Source organism: Mesocricetus auratus, unplaced genomic scaffold, assembly GCF_017639785.1.
Source record: "Mesocricetus auratus isolate SY011 unplaced genomic scaffold, BCM_Maur_2.0 Super-Scaffold_2245, whole genome shotgun sequence".
NCBI classification, from domain to species: domain Eukaryota; kingdom Metazoa; phylum Chordata; class Mammalia; order Rodentia; family Cricetidae; genus Mesocricetus; species Mesocricetus auratus.
In genome coordinates this window covers 1,492,481-1,511,773 of record NW_024429180.1, presented here as the reverse complement: position 1 = coordinate 1,511,773, position 19,293 = coordinate 1,492,481, and the positions used below count along the sequence as shown (strand labels likewise).

The 19,293-nt window shown below is 48.3% G+C and overlaps 1 protein-coding gene across 1 annotated transcript in view; it reads right to left on the bottom strand.

The window, feature by feature from the left end:
• Tmtc4 (transmembrane O-mannosyltransferase targeting cadherins 4) overlaps positions 1 to 17,999 on the bottom strand; it is a 58,452-nt gene extending 40,453 nt beyond the window's left edge. The window contains exons 1-5 of the mRNA XM_005079433.4: positions 17,901 to 17,999; positions 13,022 to 13,234; positions 8,762 to 8,877; positions 7,216 to 7,432; positions 702 to 789 (exon numbers count right to left, since the gene is read on the bottom strand). Of these exons, the coding sequence (XP_005079490.1) occupies positions 702 to 789; positions 7,216 to 7,432; positions 8,762 to 8,877; positions 13,022 to 13,183 (583 nt within the window). The 5' untranslated portion in view covers positions 13,184 to 13,234; positions 17,901 to 17,999. The remainder of the gene's footprint in view (positions 1 to 701; positions 790 to 7,215; positions 7,433 to 8,761; positions 8,878 to 13,021; positions 13,235 to 17,900) is intronic.
• Positions 18,000 to 19,293: the final 1,294 nt, after the last annotated feature.

Below are 19,293 nucleotides of genomic sequence, written 5' to 3'. Positions count from 1 at the left end.
CTCACCTTTGGTCTCAGGAAGAAAAAGTGCTCTTCTCTACACTTGAAGATATTCCACTCACTCGTCCCCCGGACGCCAATGTATTAACTGATATGTAGTGTTTCTTTCTCTTGGCACAATAAAAAAAAATGACACAAGGGTGTGTACCCAACAGTAAACATCGACAGCCTGGGGCAGAGTCCCCCTTCTCCTATGTCACAATGGAACTGCGTGTCTGAGAACCACAGACACAACCAGAGCTCGGGTTTAGCCTCCATGCAAGGAAGGGGGAGGGATAGTGGAGTGGAGACTCTTCGTAGGGCTGGTTCAACTCACCCCTGGAAATCATGATGGGGTGGCTTGGCTATGAATAACATGTGATCTCTAAAGGGTTCCAAGCTGGTGGGCAACCGTGCAACTTTTGCTGGAAATAAAAGAGCCCGCCTCCCTAGCACAAGTGCTTCAGTAGTTCTGGCTCAGCTGTGCTACTCCCCAGGACGCCGGTGGGGGAGCTCTGTATCACTGACCTAGAATGTATGTAGCATTATGAAAAATGTGATGAAATAAACACGTATGCGAAGAGTCTGAACCTCTGACCTGAGCCTGTGCCTCAAACGATAACCTTATTATGAACAGACTAATTCGATATCTGTTAAAACGCTGTTTCAAAGGGCAGAAATACGAAGAGGGTGGCAAATGAGGAAGGCAAATGTAATGCTTACTTTCTTTAAACGCTTGACAGTAGCCAAGGAAAGATAATAAAAAGAACAGGGCACACAGGAGGTCTGCGCGGCCAACAACACCAGCGACCTTAAAAGAAGGGGGGAGGGAAAAAGATTTACATGAAAGATGTTTTAGCATTCGTAAATTTTGGACATTCAAAATGTTCCTTAGACACAAAACAAGCAACTTACTAGACCCCCCCCACCACCTATGACGTCACGTGGGCAGTGCTGTGCAAACCCGGATAAAGTGTTACCTTATAGCTGGTTCGTTCTCTTCACCCTTCCTGGTACTGGACCTCATTTCATTGCTTTAAGAGAAACTGGGCTGTTTGAACAGACTGTTCTGGGCATAGCACATGTGTAGCAAAAGCTGTGTTGTTTAACACACAACACCCAAGAATACCAGAGACCCAGGTTTCTCACGTCCTGTAGATTTTCAGTCAAAAGTGCTGCCAGCTCAGAGTTTGGTATTAAAAAAGATAAATCCTGGGACCAGCAAGACTGAAACAGTGGGTGAAAGTACTTGCTGCACTAGCCTGGAGACCCGGGTTCAATCCCCAGAACCCGCAAAAAAGGGGGATGGAGAGAACAAACTTCAGGGAGCCCCTCTAGCATGCATATGTATCATGGCATACATGCCCCACTCTATCCCCCCATCAGGCATGCACATACACCAAGCATGCACGTATGTGTGCGCACACACACGCACACACACCCCACCACCACTAATAATAATAATAATAAATAATAAAAATGATAACAACACATACATCAAGCATGCACGTATGTGTGCACGCACACACGCACACACACCCCACCACCACCACCACCACCACTACTACTACTAATAATAATAATAAAAATAATAACAAATTAAAAGCACGCAGGACACAAAAGTAGGAAATATGCTAACAGTTTAGGCAGAAAGGAAAAGGTAGGCTTAATGCCTCTGAGCTGCCTCTGCTATCTTTTCCCCTCTGATTCAAACTGGTTTAGAGGTTACCCTGCAAAGAGAAGATGCTTTTCAAGAGACCAATGAAATGAAACAGAAATGTCTCTCTTCATTTCCATTGAGACAATTCTGCCTTCTTTCCCTACTTTCCCTAGAGAAATGAAACTGTATAAAGTTTGTGTTCATTTCTTCCAAGCCAATTACCCCAATAATTGGTTTTTTTTTCCCCAAATATAAGGAGAACCACAGAACTGTACCCATGAGTACTACTCTAGTTTAAGGAGTGTCCTTCACTAACTGGTACCGAAATGTGGCATATACCAAATCACTTTAATGGCTGGCAGACTAACCACTTTCCAAAGGAAAGATGAACTACCGGACCTTTGGAGATCAGTACACATAGTATGTTCCATAAGGGCGTGTAAAGTCAACAGCTGAGCAGGAACACCTTCAATGGTTTTGCACTTACATACGAAAGGCTGGGGTGTACTGTCCACTGTAGCTGTAATCGCCCCATGGAGGTGCCCTGGGAAATCTATGGTGTCATGTAGGAAGAAAGACATATCCATCCTAGCCAAGAGCATGTGAGAGAGGAAACCTACGGAGGGGCAGGTGTGACGGTCAGCCCTGTCAATCTGACAGGATCTAGAGTGGGCCAGGAGACGATCCTCTCGGCACGTCCGAACAGGAACTGATAAGCCAGTGAACTGAGGTAAACTCACTCTCAGGGGACAGCACCCACTCCAGCGGCTGGGGTGTGGGGGCAAGGGGTCTCCAATTAAATAAAGAGAAGAAAGTGAGCAAAAGTGCCGTCGTTCATTTCTCTCTGCTTCCTGACCGGATGTGCCCGGCTACCTCACTCTCTGCTGCTACCACACCTTCCCGACCGCGATGGGCTGTGTGCCCTCAGACCATGAGCCACAGTCACCCCTTTCCTCCCTAAAGTTGCTTCTGACAGGCATTTTTTCTCACAGAATGGTTAACAATCGACCAGTACAGGAAGCAAAGGGCAAGACCCCTTTGATGGACCTGAAGAGGACAGGGCAGCTCGCTGGAGGGTTAAACGGATGCGTGACGGGTTATGGATACTCATCGAGGTAAGTTCATTCGACGAGGGAAACACTAAGTGATTGGAGATGCAACTACAGACAAAGCCTGACACAAGGCTCCCTGTTAGCTCCCTTCATGAACCTCAGAGTGCTTCTAGAAATAGGACTAAGTAGCAGGCAGGAAAAGGATCCCCCACCCCCCGGACACCCTGGGGGTGGGGTGCTGCTTCTTTTGGCCTGGTGGCAAGTTAAGTGGTGGAACATCCATGGCTGCATGGGCCTCTGTCTGGACTACAAGGAGAGGAGCTTTTATTAGAGCCGTGGCTCTGGACAGACCAAATGCCAAACCCTCTCTCAGAATAGAAGCAACCAAAGCCAAGGTAGACCAGAAGCTAAGGAGAAGGAGGGGGAACCAGGACTTCTTGGATTGACTGAAGGGTAAGGAGTAGTTTGGACAAGAGCCAAGGATGAAGTCAAAAGGACCAGGCTGTTGAAGCTCCTATCAGGGTAGTTAAGTTGCATGCAAAGAAGTGCCAAGAAGTGAACTTTAAACAAATGGACTCACGTTCTAATGCTAAGTTTTTTTTTTCCTTTCTGTAAACTACAGTCCTGGTTGTCAGCTCGGTGTTTAGTAGCTGAGCCGTCTCTCCACCCCTATTTTGGTAAGGCAATCTCAAGTCTTTAAGTGACATAAAGACAAACGAAAAGAAATAAACCTATGGCGAGTTTTTAAAGAGGCATTTATCATTTCAATGAATATTTGTCAAGAATAACTAATTAGAGAGCTCGTAGAATAGAGAGTCAGAGAGGCTATCCAAGAGCAAGCTATATCCAAACATTGGAGAATGGACATAAGGAAGACAAGGCTCTCTCTCTCTCTCTCTCTCTCTCTGAAAAAATATGTATTTCCAGATAAACTTCTCTCCAACAGTTGTACTTTTCTTTCAGATGACCTCAAACACTCCTGTCAAGTTTTTTTGGGAGGGAATCACACACCCTCCTTCAATTCCTTCAATCCATTAAACAAGTAGCATCTGAGTTTTCCTTACCAGGGAAAAGAATAAAGAATTTGGGGATGGTTAGGAGGTGGGCAAGGGTTCCCCTCCTAATCCCTTTTGGGTTGGCATCTAAGTGTTCAAAGCTGGGTATTACGGTGTGTGCCTACAATCCCAGCGCTTGAAAGGTAGAGGCAGGAGAACAAGAGTTCAAAGCCAGCCTCATCTAAATAGCTACAAGTGAATCTCGGACCAGCCTGGGATGGAAAGACCCGTAATCTTGTCCACTCCCTGGCACAACATCTGGGTTCAGTAATGAGTGGGTAGGAGTCTTGAAGAGGCCTGAGCTTTTCTGACATCAGAACCCAGTCATCTTTAGCCTCACTTTAAACATGATGGTACTCGTGTCCTCAAAGACTCCTTGGGAGTTTCTTATCCTGATGGGTGAGCCAAAACCAGATCAGGGACTAAGCAACACCCCTTCTCATGCTTCTCCTCTCTCATAGGGAGGCAGTTCCCTGTCAGGTGCCTCATGTGCCTAACAATTCAGTATGATTCAAGATGGCATATTGAGGTGTGTGTGGGGGGGTGTTGACTGGCTTTGATTTGTATCACCCAAGGAACAAAATCAGTTTGTTTGTAATGATTTCCCTATCAATCAGAGCCCAGATGAGGATCAGACTGAAGGGTGACCAATTCACCCCACTTCACCTGGGACCATCTTGGTTCTGGTCAGAAGCCTCTGTCTCAGGCACACTGGATGGGTAGGAAATTGTTAGGTGCTAAGTTGGTTATGGTAACACACCTCTGTAATTCCAGAACTTGGAAGACTGTGGCAGGAGGAGGATCAGGTATTCAAGGCCAGCCAGGGCTATGCCACGCCTTGTCTCAAAAACAAAACAAAACAAAACAAAAAAACCATAAGACAAAACAAAAACCCCGACAATAACATAAAAGATAAAATATAATTGTTTATTTGCAGTGAGCAAAATAGACTCAATATGAACCTGGGGGGAGGGAGGATAAAGGCACAAAACATACTCATCTTAATTACAAAGAAATGCATGTCATTAAAACCTGGTAGGGCTCATGCTGCAACTCCATCCTCTTAACACATATATGTGGACACACATTCACTCCAATCTGCTAGGTCCTCATGCCACAGCGAGCCACAGGGACGGTGGGACCATCATGGCCACACCACGGTAGAGAACCGGCGGTCTCTCCCGTCCTGGCAGGACACCTGTGAGGCATTCTCCTGTCACCTGAAGATAAGCTCCAGGTGTGTTGCTCTTTGCATGTGTTTAAAGCTGGCATTTAAAAAAAAATGTAGCGTGAGAGATAAGATGGAAAAGCTGGTAAGAAGAAATTGGATAGTGTGTCAAAATAATGGAAAGGTAAACACGCAAAGCATCTGTCTGTGAATGCTAACTTTTAACTATCCCTTATTTTCTGAAATTCAGGTTTAAATGGTTGTTATGGAATGATAGGGAGATGAAGGGAATTTTCAAGTAATCCTTTACACCCACAGGTAGCTGCCACCCCCCATGTGTGTGTGTGTGTGTGCGCGCGCATGTGCCCATGCACCTGTGTGTGCCCATGCACATGTATGCTGTGTGTTCATGCACGTGTGTCTATGTATTTCGCAGCCAGGTGTCAACCTTGGGTATTATTATCCAAACGAGACAGGCTAGATAATTAGGTTCCCTGGCTGGCCAGGGAACCCTGGGTCCCCATCACTGGGATTGTTGGCACACACACTATGTCAGGAATTCTATGTGGGGTGCTAGTAATCAGTGTCAGGTCCCCATGCTTGTACATCAAGCACCTAACTAGCTGAGCTACCTCTCCATTCCCCTCAATTTCCCCTTTAAAGACCTGAAATATGGCCTTTCAGGATTAGCAGATAAACTGCATTTATCTGCAGCATGTGTGTGTGTGTGTGTGTATCTTTGTGCATGCACAAATGTATAAGCACACCCAGGCCTTAAAACCTTTTCATAAATCAACTTCTCAATACTTAAAATCATAATTTTGGGAAACCTTTGATTAATCATTCAGTTTTATTTTGGTTTACAGTTATGCCCAACTAGACAAGAAGCAAACAGTCAATCGGGGTTTTTTTTTTCCAGAGAGCCCCTTTTGTGTCACTGCATCTGTGATGCAACAAACACTTAGACCAGAGAAGTGAGGCGGCAACCAATTCTAACTTGGTCACGGTGATGCACAAAAAGAGAGATAAAGGGTTTAAAATGGACTCCTGCAGCATGAGCCACAGCCTTTCACAAAAGATACAGAAGATAGCCAGAAAAATCCCATGCCTTCTTGAAACCAAAGAGCAGACATTATGAGAAATAAGATGCTGAAAACAAGAATTCTGATTAACACTTTAGAACTGACTTTAAGACCCTCAACAGGATAATCAGTTAAATGTTAGGCATTTAAATGTCTGCTAGAGGTGGAAGTCTACTGTGAGAGAAATAGCAAATGTAGCGTTCTAATCCAGATGTTTTATGCTACCAGAATGACTAAATCCCATCTCTTTCTTCAGCAGCTCGCTGCCTCAAATCTTCCAAGGGCTCAGGTGTGCATATAGGGGTTTTCTGGCAACATCTCACGTGTCCAGTTAAATCTCAACAGCCTATGTCTAACATGTACTCTTCATGTCCTGGGCACATGGCCACAGGGCAGCAGGCTTAGTTTCTATCACTGCTGTCTATCACTTGGCCGAGTCTGTTAAGGGGAAGATACCCAGGGAGGGAGGGAGGAGGAGGAAAACTTTAAGAGTAATTCCCCTGAACCAGCAGGGGCCACGGAACCTCAGGAGTTTTAGCATGCCCAACGGTCACTTTCCTTTATCCTCTTGGGATACTCACTGCCTGTAAAGTTGTACCAGACCATCCGATGTCACGGTGCTTTTATGCTAATTATATTAAGAAGGTATTTTTGTAAATCATAAAGCCAGCCACCACAGGAAACTGCCCTAGGTCAGGTATGCTAGTGAACACTTTAAATACTAATGCTTAGGAGACAAGAGGGAGATGGATCCCTGTGGTTTAGAGTCCAGTAGTAGGCATACATAGGGAGTTCTATGCCAGTCAGGACCTATATAGTAAGACCCTATCACCCTCTAAAGATAAATAAAAGAAAGGAAGAAAAACTGCCCCACCCTGTCTCTGCACTGGAGAAGGGCCCTTAGGCTGCAAAGTCAGGCAACATCAGCATTTACGCCCTCGAAGTTGGTGGCATCACACAGGCTAAAACAGACAGTGCCACCCAAGATCACAGGACACTCGGAAGGAGAAGGTCTCTCAGGAAGGTAGCTGTTGTTCATCCATAAGGAGATGCCCCTGACCAAGCCAAGTATCCGACAGGGAAGAGCACTGTGTATTCCCCGAAGACAGCGTGATGTGCACAGAAAAGAGCCCATTCCGGAAAAACCAGACGCCACAGGGGGATATCACACACGCAGACTGTCACACACGTGGACCGCCACACACATGGGTCACACTTACACACTCGGTGTGCACCGGATGGACAGCGAACAGCAGTGCCGCCAGCAGGGACGCTCTGGGGGCCAGGTGTACCCTCCGGCCTTTACTGGTGAAATGCAGGCCACCGAACAGCACCGAGAAGACGTCCAGCATGAGGACGGAGACGCCGCCGTGCAGGAGGATGTTGACCACATGGAACCCCACGGGGTGGAAGCCTCCTGACAGGTAGTAGTTGATCCTGCAACGAAACGGTGGGTGTTCACAGTGGATGCACAAAGCACTCACGGAGGGGCAGCAGCCGCTGAAAGACCTCGGCGCGCCTCCATCATGGAAACAGCACCCAAGGTGATAGGTAACGCCAGCCCAGCTAAGAAGCCCGAAGAAACCGTGAGTGCGATTAGCCATAGAGGACACTGGGAGAAATGGCCAGAAAATACAGGGACAAGAAAGGCAAAAGGGAAGCTAGACCCTTTTATTTATTTATTTATTTATTTATTTATTTATTTATTTATTTATTTTTAAGCCCCCCCCAAGGGATTATTTTCCAAGGATAAGATAAACCACAAATCCCTTGAGGCTGCCCCCCACAGGGGGCCTAGATTTAAACTAGCCCACACAACCTACACATCTGTACAAAAAAGGTGTTTCAACAATATGTATCCGTGGCCACCTTCTGCAGGGTACCTTCCTACTGTTAGTGTGAGGCTTTCATTTGACTGGTGGTTCTGGTCATTTTTAATTATTTCTCTGCAAGATCTGTATGCAAGAATTTAAGTGTATCCCAGAAAACAGTTAGTATAAGAACTGTCACATGATTAGTAACCTGTGGCGATATCTTTCTTGTACAAATAAAGTCAGTCTGGGGCGGGGTCAGAGGATGGAGCTTGCCACCAGTTAACCATAGAGGTCTGGAGGTCTGGGCAGACACAGGAAGTGATGTAGCTGGGCAGAAACAGGCTATAAGCAGGGAGAAACAGGAACTCGCTCTCATCTGCTGAGATGCTAAGGAGGTAAGGTGTGCTGTGGCTTGCTCCTTCTCTCTGATCTCTCAGCATTTCCCTCTATAACTGACTAGGGCTTTTTATTATACAAACCAATTAAGAACTCCTTTTACAGTAACCCTGGTTAATGGGGACCAGAAGTCATCTCTAACCTTCGACTTGGCGGTGGTAAAATAATTCAGAGCTTAATTCTGTCATGGAAAACAAGAACCCCACAATTTTACTGGGTGCCTGTGTTGCCTAGATAGGTATCATATTGGTCCCCTGCTTTGCTAACCAAACAGAAAAGGGTGGGTTCCCTGAGAACCAATGAAACACTGAGCATCACCCTTGTACAGTCATAACTCTCTGCATAACTCCAGCTCTAGTTTGTGCGGGCTTAGTTTGTGAGATTCTCTCAGGCACAGCCTCTCAGCCTCCCCGGGGGGCACACTTCCTAAGACCTGAAATAAGCAAACATCTTAGGTAGGACTTCACCTACCTAAGAACTAATGGCTGGATCCTCCTACATACGATGTCACCTGGAAACCTCAAATGATGCCTCTACTCCCACTGTTACACCTTACCTGAAGGTCAGGACAGTAAGTGGCCGGTAGGACTTGTGGCTGGTATTGCTGCTCAGTCTACTGCCCCAGAAGTCATGGTGCCACAGGTCCCCCAGGGGTGTGTCTGACTGGAGGTCCTGCGGGAACACAATGGGACATTCCGGGCAAGGAGTTATGATCCGCCGCTAATCTTGTACCAAAGCCTTGAAAGCTTCCCCCAATAACTGCACACTTCATCCTTCCTACAAGCCCGAGGCCCAGCCCGCCATCATGTCTTCTCCAAGGACATGGGGCAGAATTCTTAAAAGGGTCACACGTTTTTCTACACAAAGAACATTAACTATCCAGCTAGTTACAAGCCTTTCAATATCTTCTCACCTTCCTGGGTTAAAGCTGGTGTTCTCTGAAGGCCATAGACTCTGCGCCCATCTGTCTAACTCCAAGTTCCTGCCTATCTCTCGTGAGTTCCTTTCCCAGAGGCTTTACATAGGCCAAGTCTGCCCTAGATGGTCACCTTTACCCTTCTGGCACCCCAAGTGGATCTCAATCCTTTTCCAGGGCATCTTATATCTGTCCCCATAACAGCTGACACACTGGTCACTCACAGCCATGGCTTAATTATCTGTCACTAGACTGACGCTCCGCAAGGCCTAGGCCACATGAGCTGAAGTACAGAGAAAGTGCTTAAACATGCCAAGAGAACAGACCACTCTGCCACACAAGGTCACTACTATTCTTTCGCAGTCAATCAATAAGGTAGAGTATTAGAAAAATATCCAGTGTAAACAAGTTGGGCAAATATAATTCTTAAAATTTCCATTTTTGGTCACGAGTTGAGCAGATTGTGAAACTGGGGGGTTAATCCCCCATACAATTTTACAATATACAATTACTAAATATTAAACAAAACTCATCTATCTGCTAAGTTAATCTTGTATTATACCAACCATGACTAAACGCATTTTCCCTTACACTTAAAATATGAAACTAAATGCTATAAAAATTAAATGAGAGGGCTAGAGAGACGGCTGAACAGAACCCTGAGTTTAGTTCTCAGCACCCATGTTGAGTGGCTCATGACTCCTTCTAGATCTTTGGTGGGGGATGTCCTTCTGTATATATGTTTCTCTTACTGGTTGATGAATAAAACACTGATAGGCCAATAGAGGAAGGAAGCTAGGTGGGCTATGAGTCGAGGGGAATGTTGGGGAGAGAGACAGAGAGGCACCACCAAGGGGACCTCATGTAGAGACTGGGAAGACAGGACGCGCCAGGCGTACTCTGGTAAGATGAGGCCATGTAGAAATACATAGATTAGTAGTTATGGGTTAATGATTGAGAGAGAGCTAGCCAGTCAGAAGCCCTAGCCATCGGCCAACAGTTTACAAATCCATATATGTCTCTGTGTGCTTATCTGGGGCAAATCAGCTATGGGACCAGGTTGGAAAGAAATTCCAGCTACAGCTCTTGCTATACATATCGTCAAAAGACTGTGCCTTAAACTCCAGCAGCTGTGTGTGTGTATCTAACAGGAGAAACTGCACATTACCAGCTTTCTGAGGCTCAAACTCAGAAGAAGTGGCTTAGAACACATACTGCTCTCCCAGAGGACCTGAGATTGCTTCTCAGCATCCAGCTTGGACTCACAACCACCTGCAACTCCAGTTTCAGGGGATTTAATGGCTGCTTCTGCCACCTCAGGCACCTGTATACATGTGGCAGGAGTATAAGCGTGCACGCGCGCACACACACACATACACACACTTTAAAAAGATTTTTCCCAAACAGAAGAGGTGGTTAAATGACAGATGGCCACAAAGAATAAATATCCTCATTGCAATATGGACTCCGGCACTTGATACTGAATGAAGCGCCTGCCGACTCGAAGGGAAAAACCTCAGGAGGGGGAACAGATGCAAAGTCGATCACTCGATTCTCACTGTGCCTTCCGCTTCTACCAGCTTCTGCGGCCTTAAAAAATTTAGATCACGCATCCAACGAGCCAGTTGGATGTTTTGCAAGGACTGCAGGACCCATCTGCCTACTCTGCGACAAAAGTGGGAGCCCAAGTCTTTGTGTTGCGCCACAGAAGCGCTTGTTCGGTTGTGAGGTGGTTGGGAGTAGCAACTCATCCTCACTCTGAACAGAAATGCACACCAAAGAAGCTCTAAATATTTAATTGGGCACAGCCTACACAGAGCAAAGTGTGAGAGAGAAAGGCCAATTTCCTTTTCTAATGATTTATGGGAACACTAGACTGCGTCTGAAATTCCTCCTAACGGTATCGTCTCGGAGATCATCTTGTGGAAAAACAAAAAAAAGGCAACTCAGCACAAGGAAGCATCTAGCAAACAGAGCCCGCCCCCCCACCCCCACCCCACCCCAGCAACCGCCTGCTTGCGGCATGAAGACACAGCTACAGGAATGGAGGTGTGCATTCCATTCAACAAGGAAGGAGAATGGGGGGGAGCTGACGAGTTAATGCCAAGGGGCAAGAGGTGACATTACAGAAAATATTGCTCAAACCACACTGGGCAAGGGGCACAAGATGCCCGTCCACTTTCCTCCACTGGGAAGCAAGACTGCAGTGATCATCAGAATGCATGCGTCACGCACCAGAGTCCATGCTTCCATCGTCCCAGCTCAATGGAATTTTCTAGCACAGGTCCTGAATCAACCCCATTACATACCCGACCAGAGGTATGAAGAAAGTCACCACAATATACACAGCAGAACTTTTACTAAGTGAATCCTTGTTGGAAACGCTATCCTGTGGCCAGCAGGCCATCGATGTGGCAGAGTTGTTCAGAGTTACTGGCTTCTTTTAAGGAGTCGCCTATCATAGGGGTGGCAGGTGAATGCAAGGGAGGGGAGTTACAAGCAGAAAACGTGAGTTAAAAGTGAGCATCAACAGATCCAGGTATGGTGGCGCACACCTCTAACCCCAGCACTCAGGGTGCAGAGACAGGTGGATCTCTGTGAGTTTGTAGCCAGTCTGGCCTACATAGCAAGTTCCAGGCCAGCCAGAGCAATATAATGAGACTCTGACTAAAAAAAACAAAAAAAACAAAAAACTAATAATATGATGTTACAAGTAAAACACCTGCAAGACAAGCATATCTTTCTACAACTTCTTAACATATGGTCTCGCCATGTGGAGTTTTCTTTGACATTTTTCTATGTGAAAAGGACTTTTCTTCATTTGGTGATATCCATGATTTTAAACATATACACCATTTATAAAAAATACATATGTTTTATGTATTTATGCAAAAATACATTTTATAGCCTTGTGTTTGTACACATACACAGAGAGACACACAGACACAAAGACACAGACTATGGTGTGTGGGTGTACAGGATAGAGGACAAATTGCAGGACACTGTTCTCTCCTTCCACAATGTGGGTCCTGTGGATCGAACTCAAGTCATTACCCCGCTGAGTTATCTCAATGGCCTTCATCTCTTAGGAGCACACAACACTGGTGCTGCAACAGCTCCTGTAGAGACGACGTGGCCCAGAGAGACAGGCAGGTGCATTCCTTCAAGTTCCAGCCAAGGGCAAGCAACACAACCGTGTGCTGACAGCACAGACTATCGCAGAGGCTCTACCCCACACCACTCCCGAGCACCGGTTCTTCCTCCAAGTTTCTTATTCTCATTGTCTTTCGATCCATTTCAATCTTTTCCTTCCCATTTTATAATGAAAAAGATGACTGACTTCCTAGCCTTATGGGGCTGCAACTGGTGAGCAAGATGGACTAGGATTCTGCAAGGTCAGCCAACCTGAGTCCACAAACATGGAGCAAGTGGGGGGACGGACGGACACTGTACCCCTCCCTCAGCAGCACACCTCCCTCACACGGCAAGGCGCACAGTCAGCTGCTGCCTGCTGCCGATCACACGCCTCTCAATAGGTGACTGGATCCACCTGTCACTACAACAGATGGATGAGTCTCTTTCTTTCCTCTGGTGGTTCTGGGGAGTTTCATAGAACCCCAGAGTACCCAATCGGCAACACCCCTGGTCTTGTAATCTTAGCAGAATGGCTAAGACACGTGTGTGGGTGGGGGTCTCCTGAGCACAGACAGGTTCTGTAGACCTTAAGGCAATAAATGTAGGAGCTAATACATAAAATGGAAGGGGGAAATCTATAGCTTAACTGAGACCCACACCAAGAGCCAACCCAAGTTTAACAGAGAACTAACACCAACTTGGATGGTTACTGAGACATAAGCAAACTGGCATGTTGTAAGTTTCCTAGAGGATTAAGACACAAACCTTGTTGTTAATAATAGCTTCAGAGTCATCAAAGACAAAATCTCCATCATAGCTCCTGGCAAAACACAGGAGGGAAGCAAATCCTACTACTAACTTAGCCCAGAAAGGGGACAGGACAGAAGACGGGATGATTTGGTCCAAGTCGGCGTCCAGCTCGGCCATCTTGAAAACCGCCAGCTACCAGCCTCCTGCTCCAGCATTATGCTCCGAAATCTGCAAGGGAAGTAACGTCATGTTAAGCACACTTCTGCAGGGGGCATCTTTACCTTAAGCAAGGGCTACGTCAGCAGGTACGCTGTGATACTATAGGATGCAATCGTTAAGACATGTCAAGCCATGGCTTCCAAACTTCAGGGGACAGAAAAGTGACCTGGGACTCAAGGATTTCCCAACCCTACCATGACCTATGAAATCTGAAGCCCTGGGGTTTCTGATGTCTCCTTTCAGAAATTCTGACTTCAGAGATTCCTGTTTTTACTAGCCCCACAAAGCATACATCTCAGAGACAGCTTACAAGGCTTTTTTAAAAGAGTAACAATCAACTTCATCAATCCAGAAAAATCAGTAACCATTCATTGTTGGCACACTGTGGGGTGGGAAGGGGTTGTTAGAGTACACCTACGAAACATGACTGTGATCCTGACTCTAACGGACCTCATCGTCTGTGTGCAGAACTCAAGGACATGTGCCGGTTAGCTGAAAATCTTAGAGAGGGGACTCATGAGGTGAGAGCACATGACAATGATTGAACTGGGGTTTACATAGAGACAGAATAACTGACTTCTTTGGAAGGTCCCCAAAAGAACTAAGCTGTCCCAGTTCTGCACAAAGATCTGACTGACTGACTGACACTACTGGGGAAGAGCTAATTTAGGAATACATTCTCCATTTGGAGTTTTCAAATGGACAGAGTGGTTTTGCCACAGCCTTGCCCATTTATTAGCTGTGTGGACTCGGATGAGTCTCTATGTAAAACGGAAGACCCTTTTAGCTGCGAGAGTTAGTGAAACTACGTCCTCACTATTAAGCAGAAATGGGACTGCCTACTTTAGAGTTGTCACTGTATTTTTTGGGGGGGTGGGGGTGGAGCAGGTGTTATTTGGCTTACAGTCCCACCAGTAAAGGAAGGAACTCAAAGCAGGAACCTAACTGTAGAGGTCATAAGGGAATATGGCTTACTGGCTAGCTCAGTCTGCTTTCTTATTCAGATCAGGATCATCCGTCCAGGGGTAGTAGCACTGCCCAGCAGACCTCCAACATCAATCATTAATCAAGAAAATGCCCCCACAAACCTGCTTTCAGTGGGTTTTAATGGATATTTGGAGAAAGCCACCACTGGCTTTTTGGTGTAAAAGTTGTGGTCCTCCCTTCTAAGAGAACAGCCTCTCCATTCTGCTTTCAAGTCGATGAAAGAAAAAATTCCAGCCCCCCCTGGGCTGGGAATGCAGCTGGGGTGTATCTGGTTCCAGATCTCCAAGTAAATACCCAGACCAACAAGAAGTCAGCCAAATAGGAATCTAGGGCCACAGACATATTTCTTTGTTTTAAAGTCTTCTTTCTGAATATGGTAGAGGCAGACTGACTGATGGACAGACAGCAGTGCTCACCTCCCAACGGTGGCACTGATCCTTCCCAGAGGCAGAGCCCATTTACAATCCAGACACAAAAGCCTGCAACCCTTTCTCTGTCCCCTGAACACCACTGCCTGATGTAAGGCTTGCTCTTAGCAAGTCCTGGGGGAACAGTTCACCTAATTCCTGCGGCTTTCTTTTCTTTCCACGAAAAAGGTAAGCCACTGTTTAAATCCTAATTGCAGTCAGGTCACCATCAGTGCCCTTGATTGCTGTTTTACATTCCAGCTAAAGAAATTACTCCCGAGACTTCAAAATTAAAACAGGACCAAGTGCTTAGCAAGAAACTACGGCTTTAAAAATGGAAGGAATAAATGTGCTCCTCGACTAAACAAATGGTTTATGCCCATTTTAAAGGTATAACAGACTACATGGAAGCCATAACAACTGGTCATACAACTGGTTCTGATGCTCTTGGGTTGAGCCTCCAACACCTGAATACGAAACCACAGGTCGTTAAGAAGTTCACATGGCCTTATGATGATTACTGATTGATGAAATCATCTGTTCCCAAATTAGCTGCTACGCCTTTCCGGGCTATTCAGACCCGTAGTGCAAGCCAACCATCATTCAAGCAACAGTGCACATATATGTAGGGTGGATTATGGACCCCAACATTTGGGGTGCCCTGGTGGGCCACGCCCCCACTTTTGAGAAGCCAAGTGAATGGATGATGGCAAATACTCTTCCCCGATGGGGGTCAAACCGTGCAGGCACTGTGTCCTCTACCCTAATTCTCAGTCCTCACTGCCATTTCATGGAAGCATCTCTACTCTGCTCTTGGGGGACTCCACCTCAGTCCAACGCCTCGGCTGCTTTCTGCAGCGAAAATATTCAAACGCTCCCATTTGTCGAGAGGACTCGTGTCACACACACAGCCATGCAATCCAGAATACGCCCTTCTATCAGCAAATGCCAAAACATGTTACAGTGCGTTGGAAACCCACGTGACATTCTCAGAATCCACTACGGCAGCCCCCAGCAAAAGTTTCTGGAGCTACATTTCCCTGAGCTGCATTGCTTTCCTAAAAATCAGTTTCCTCATCAGTAGAAGGTACCACGGTGTTCTCTACGCTGTGGTAGGGACTGAGTTAGGTAGCATAATCAGTTAGTCTCCCTTTCCATAGTGTTTCGATCAGTTCCTAGTCCCTGATCCCATCTTAATGCTTATGGTGCCATCTTAGTGACCATCAGAACCCATCAGGCGTACCCTAAAAAGGGGAACCCTTTTTTTTTTTCGTGGGCAGATCTACAGCCCACAGCTTCCCCGTTGAGGCATCTTTGTGTCCTATACAAACTCTACACCACACAATGACCCTGACACCAACGCTCCACCCTCCATCAGTAAATGACCCCTGCTTTACAATAAGGCTTGGTGTGAGGGTAAATGAAGCCATGCCCATGTGAGGAGGCAGATAAGGGGACCTTTCTATCTACGTCACAACATAGGAAAGGACTTTCCGGCTTTGACTAAGCAACATGTCTTACTGATCTTCTTTCTCCAGGTATCACCCTGCCTGGGAGCCCTGGAGACTAAGCCACAGCTTGGATAGTTGGTAGCTTACTGTATGGAGGGGCCAAAACAAGATAGATGCTCACTGTGGTTCCAGTTTCAGCAGTGACCCATCTGCACAGAACCTACTGTGAGTAGTCTGAAAAGACACAGTCACACTACCCGAGCTGGGTGTACTGGTGGCTGGCCATTGAGCTCCTGTCTCAATTGGCTCCCTAAGATCGGTTCAACGAGGAACAAACCAGTAGTCTGTATCCCCAACTCTCAAACTCCTAATAAGCCTTGATTTTCAGGGTGCTAAAACAAATCCCTCTGTCAGTCAAAAGGTCAAAGAGGCCTCAATCAGTGTCTCCCCAAAGCCTAAACTGCACTGAACTGGGAACCGTGAGCCCCTAATAACGTTGGACACTTCAATGAAGCAGTGACACCCAACCTAGATGAGCCAGTCACCCTGGAAAACAGCGATCACCTAACAGAAGAATTTGCCACAGGCACAGAGAGGCAGGCACTTGTCCTCTACATGAAGGGCAATGCATCCAGGGCCAGCTGTCCTCCAAGACGGAGCACAACCTTGCCTCTGGAAATCAAATTAAACCATGTGATGGTTTCTGAACCAGTATTCTGGCACAATGCAGGGTGAGCTAACACCTAAGAGTGCCCAAGGCAAGGAGCCAGTCACTGAGTCAAAGGCAGGGTAGGAGGCATCCTGTTGTGACCCACCTTCTTAATTCAAGAATGCTCAAGGGGCTGCCCGTAGGAGGTTTCACACTCAGAACTCCTGCCTCAGAAAGTTTCCACTTTGCTAGCTTGTAGCCATTTTCCCACCTTGGTGGGGCCAGCTGGCCTCACGTAGCCCCAACTCAACCTGAGGTGCATTGCTTATTGAGGGGTGCAGGTACAGGGATTTCGTCAAACCCTAATGTAATCGTTTCTCAAGGAATTCTCACCATCCATCTGTTCCCCGGGAGAGAGCAAAGTGTGGATGACTCAGTGGCTAGATCTTTCCTCTAACTCCTCCTTTCTTTTGTGTGTAGTTAAAAGAAAAGAAAACACAAACAGCCCCACAGCCACAACATCAACAGCCCAGACTCCCCGTGGAGTTTGCCAGAGGTGAGGAGGTAGCTGCTCCACCTGCTCCGGTTTCCCCAACTCCTGGCAGCTCGGTGGCTCCAGGCTCCCAGGCCAGTGGTACCGGTTTTGCTCCACAGCGCGAGAGCGGAGTAGCTGGCACTCCAGGAGCTGCAGGGTAGCTCTCCGTGTAACCCTGGGCAAGCGGCCAAGCTACCCGGCTGTCTCCAGCCGTCGCCTGTGCCTTGGCCAGCTGGCGACCAGGCACGGGGACCCCGTGGCCGGGTGGCCGCTGCACCCGGTGCACTCCCGGGTCACAAAGCTGTTGCGCGGCTGGGTCAGACAGTGTGGCTGGCGCGGCGACCTCGGCCGTGGCGGGGCAGCGCGGAAGGCTGAACCCGGGGCGCGCACCCCTTAACCGCGCGCTCTTTGTCCGGGGTGCGGCTTCTACCAGGGCGCACACTGCCCGGGACCCGCCTCCGCCGGTGGGCAGCTCGGGTCCCGTAGCTAACTCCTCCAGTAGAGGTGCAGGGCTCGGGCGCCGCCCCCGGGCCCCGGGGCCGGGCTGGTGGCTCTATTGCGAGCCCAGGAGCCGGCGCCCGCTCCGCACCCAACTGCGCTCGCCCCGCAGCTGAGCTCAACCCTCAACGGGTCACCGGCGCGTTACCTGCAAGGAGCCCAAGCGGCGGTCGCATCTCCCTCCCGCGTGCTTAAACTCCAGCGGCTCCCCAAGCCCGCCGCCGCCAGGGGAGGGGCCTCCCGCGCCCCTCCCGTCCCCCCCGTCCCACCCCGCCGCGTCCCGGCCCCCGCCGCGCCGCTCCCCACTCGCGACCGCCCGCGAATGCCTAGTCCCGCCCCCCCGCCGCGCGCCCATCGGTTGTCTTTCCCGTCACTCACACGCTCCTCTTCCGCTCATTGGTACATGTGGGGGTGACGTCGGGACTGGGCGCTCTCGGCGAAGGAGGCGCAGGGGCGGACGGGCTTCGCTGGGGAGGAGAAAGCGCAGCCGGGATGCGAAGGGGCCGAGGCCTGGCTTCTGCACCCCGGGGATTCCGCGCGCTCTGAACCGCGTACCTGGTTGGTTGGTCCCGCGCGCTCCGCCGAGGGCGTGTAGAATCCATGCACAACCTCCCCCCACCCCTTGCGCAACTCCACGCTCCTTCCTGTCTGGGAGGAGTTGCTGAAGACGTGTGTCTACTTTCTCGCTCTCGAACCGGGAAGTGAGTTCCTCCTCCCTGGGCCCTGCAGTCTCAGGATTGCACCAGCTCTTCGGAGGAGCAGGGCTGTGTGCTGTGCGGCGTGCCTCCATACTCCAGTCACGACCCCGAGATGCTGCGCCTTCCTTCCCGCTTACTTCCCATTCTCAGTTCTTACCTTTGCAGCCACCTCCAAGGAAGTGAAAACCTTTGTTGCTTTCCCCCTGCCAAACCACAGACCTCAAACCCCCAATGGCCACCGACGCCCTCCTTCCGAGTAGTCTCTGATCTGTTTCCCTCTTTGGAGTGGAGTCCTCATCCTAGGCACCAAGTCCCTTCCAAGCTTTCCTCTGCTCTATGCCATGCTGCCTCCCTTGCCCTCCATCACTGATGGAGACTGCTGTCCCCCCCGACCCCCAGCCCTAGCTGTCTCCAACTCCATTCTCTTGGCTCCCATTCAGTGAAACTGCATTTGCGAGTCACTCCTACCGTCTGCCCTTACCAAGGCCGAGCTCATCCCAAGATTTCTTCTTCCTCCTTAAAAGGCCCTCTTCCCTCGGACTACTGCTTTCCACTGTCCGGCTTTTACCTAGGCTGCTTGGCAGGTTTGCCTGCCCGGAATGATCTCTTAAGAGTTTTAAAGATCTCCTCCTTTTACCTTACTCCACAAATTTCCCTGTTATGATTTAATCTGCCGCCAACGCTCCAATCAATACATTTCAGATTTACGCTTCTGCTCCTTGCTGTCTCCTGAGTTCAGATTTATCTAGCTCCCTATTTAGCTTCTCCCCTTGTATATGTCGCCACATCTCAAATGGTGAAAGCATCCAACACACACTCACTCTGCTATCTCTTCTACTGGTC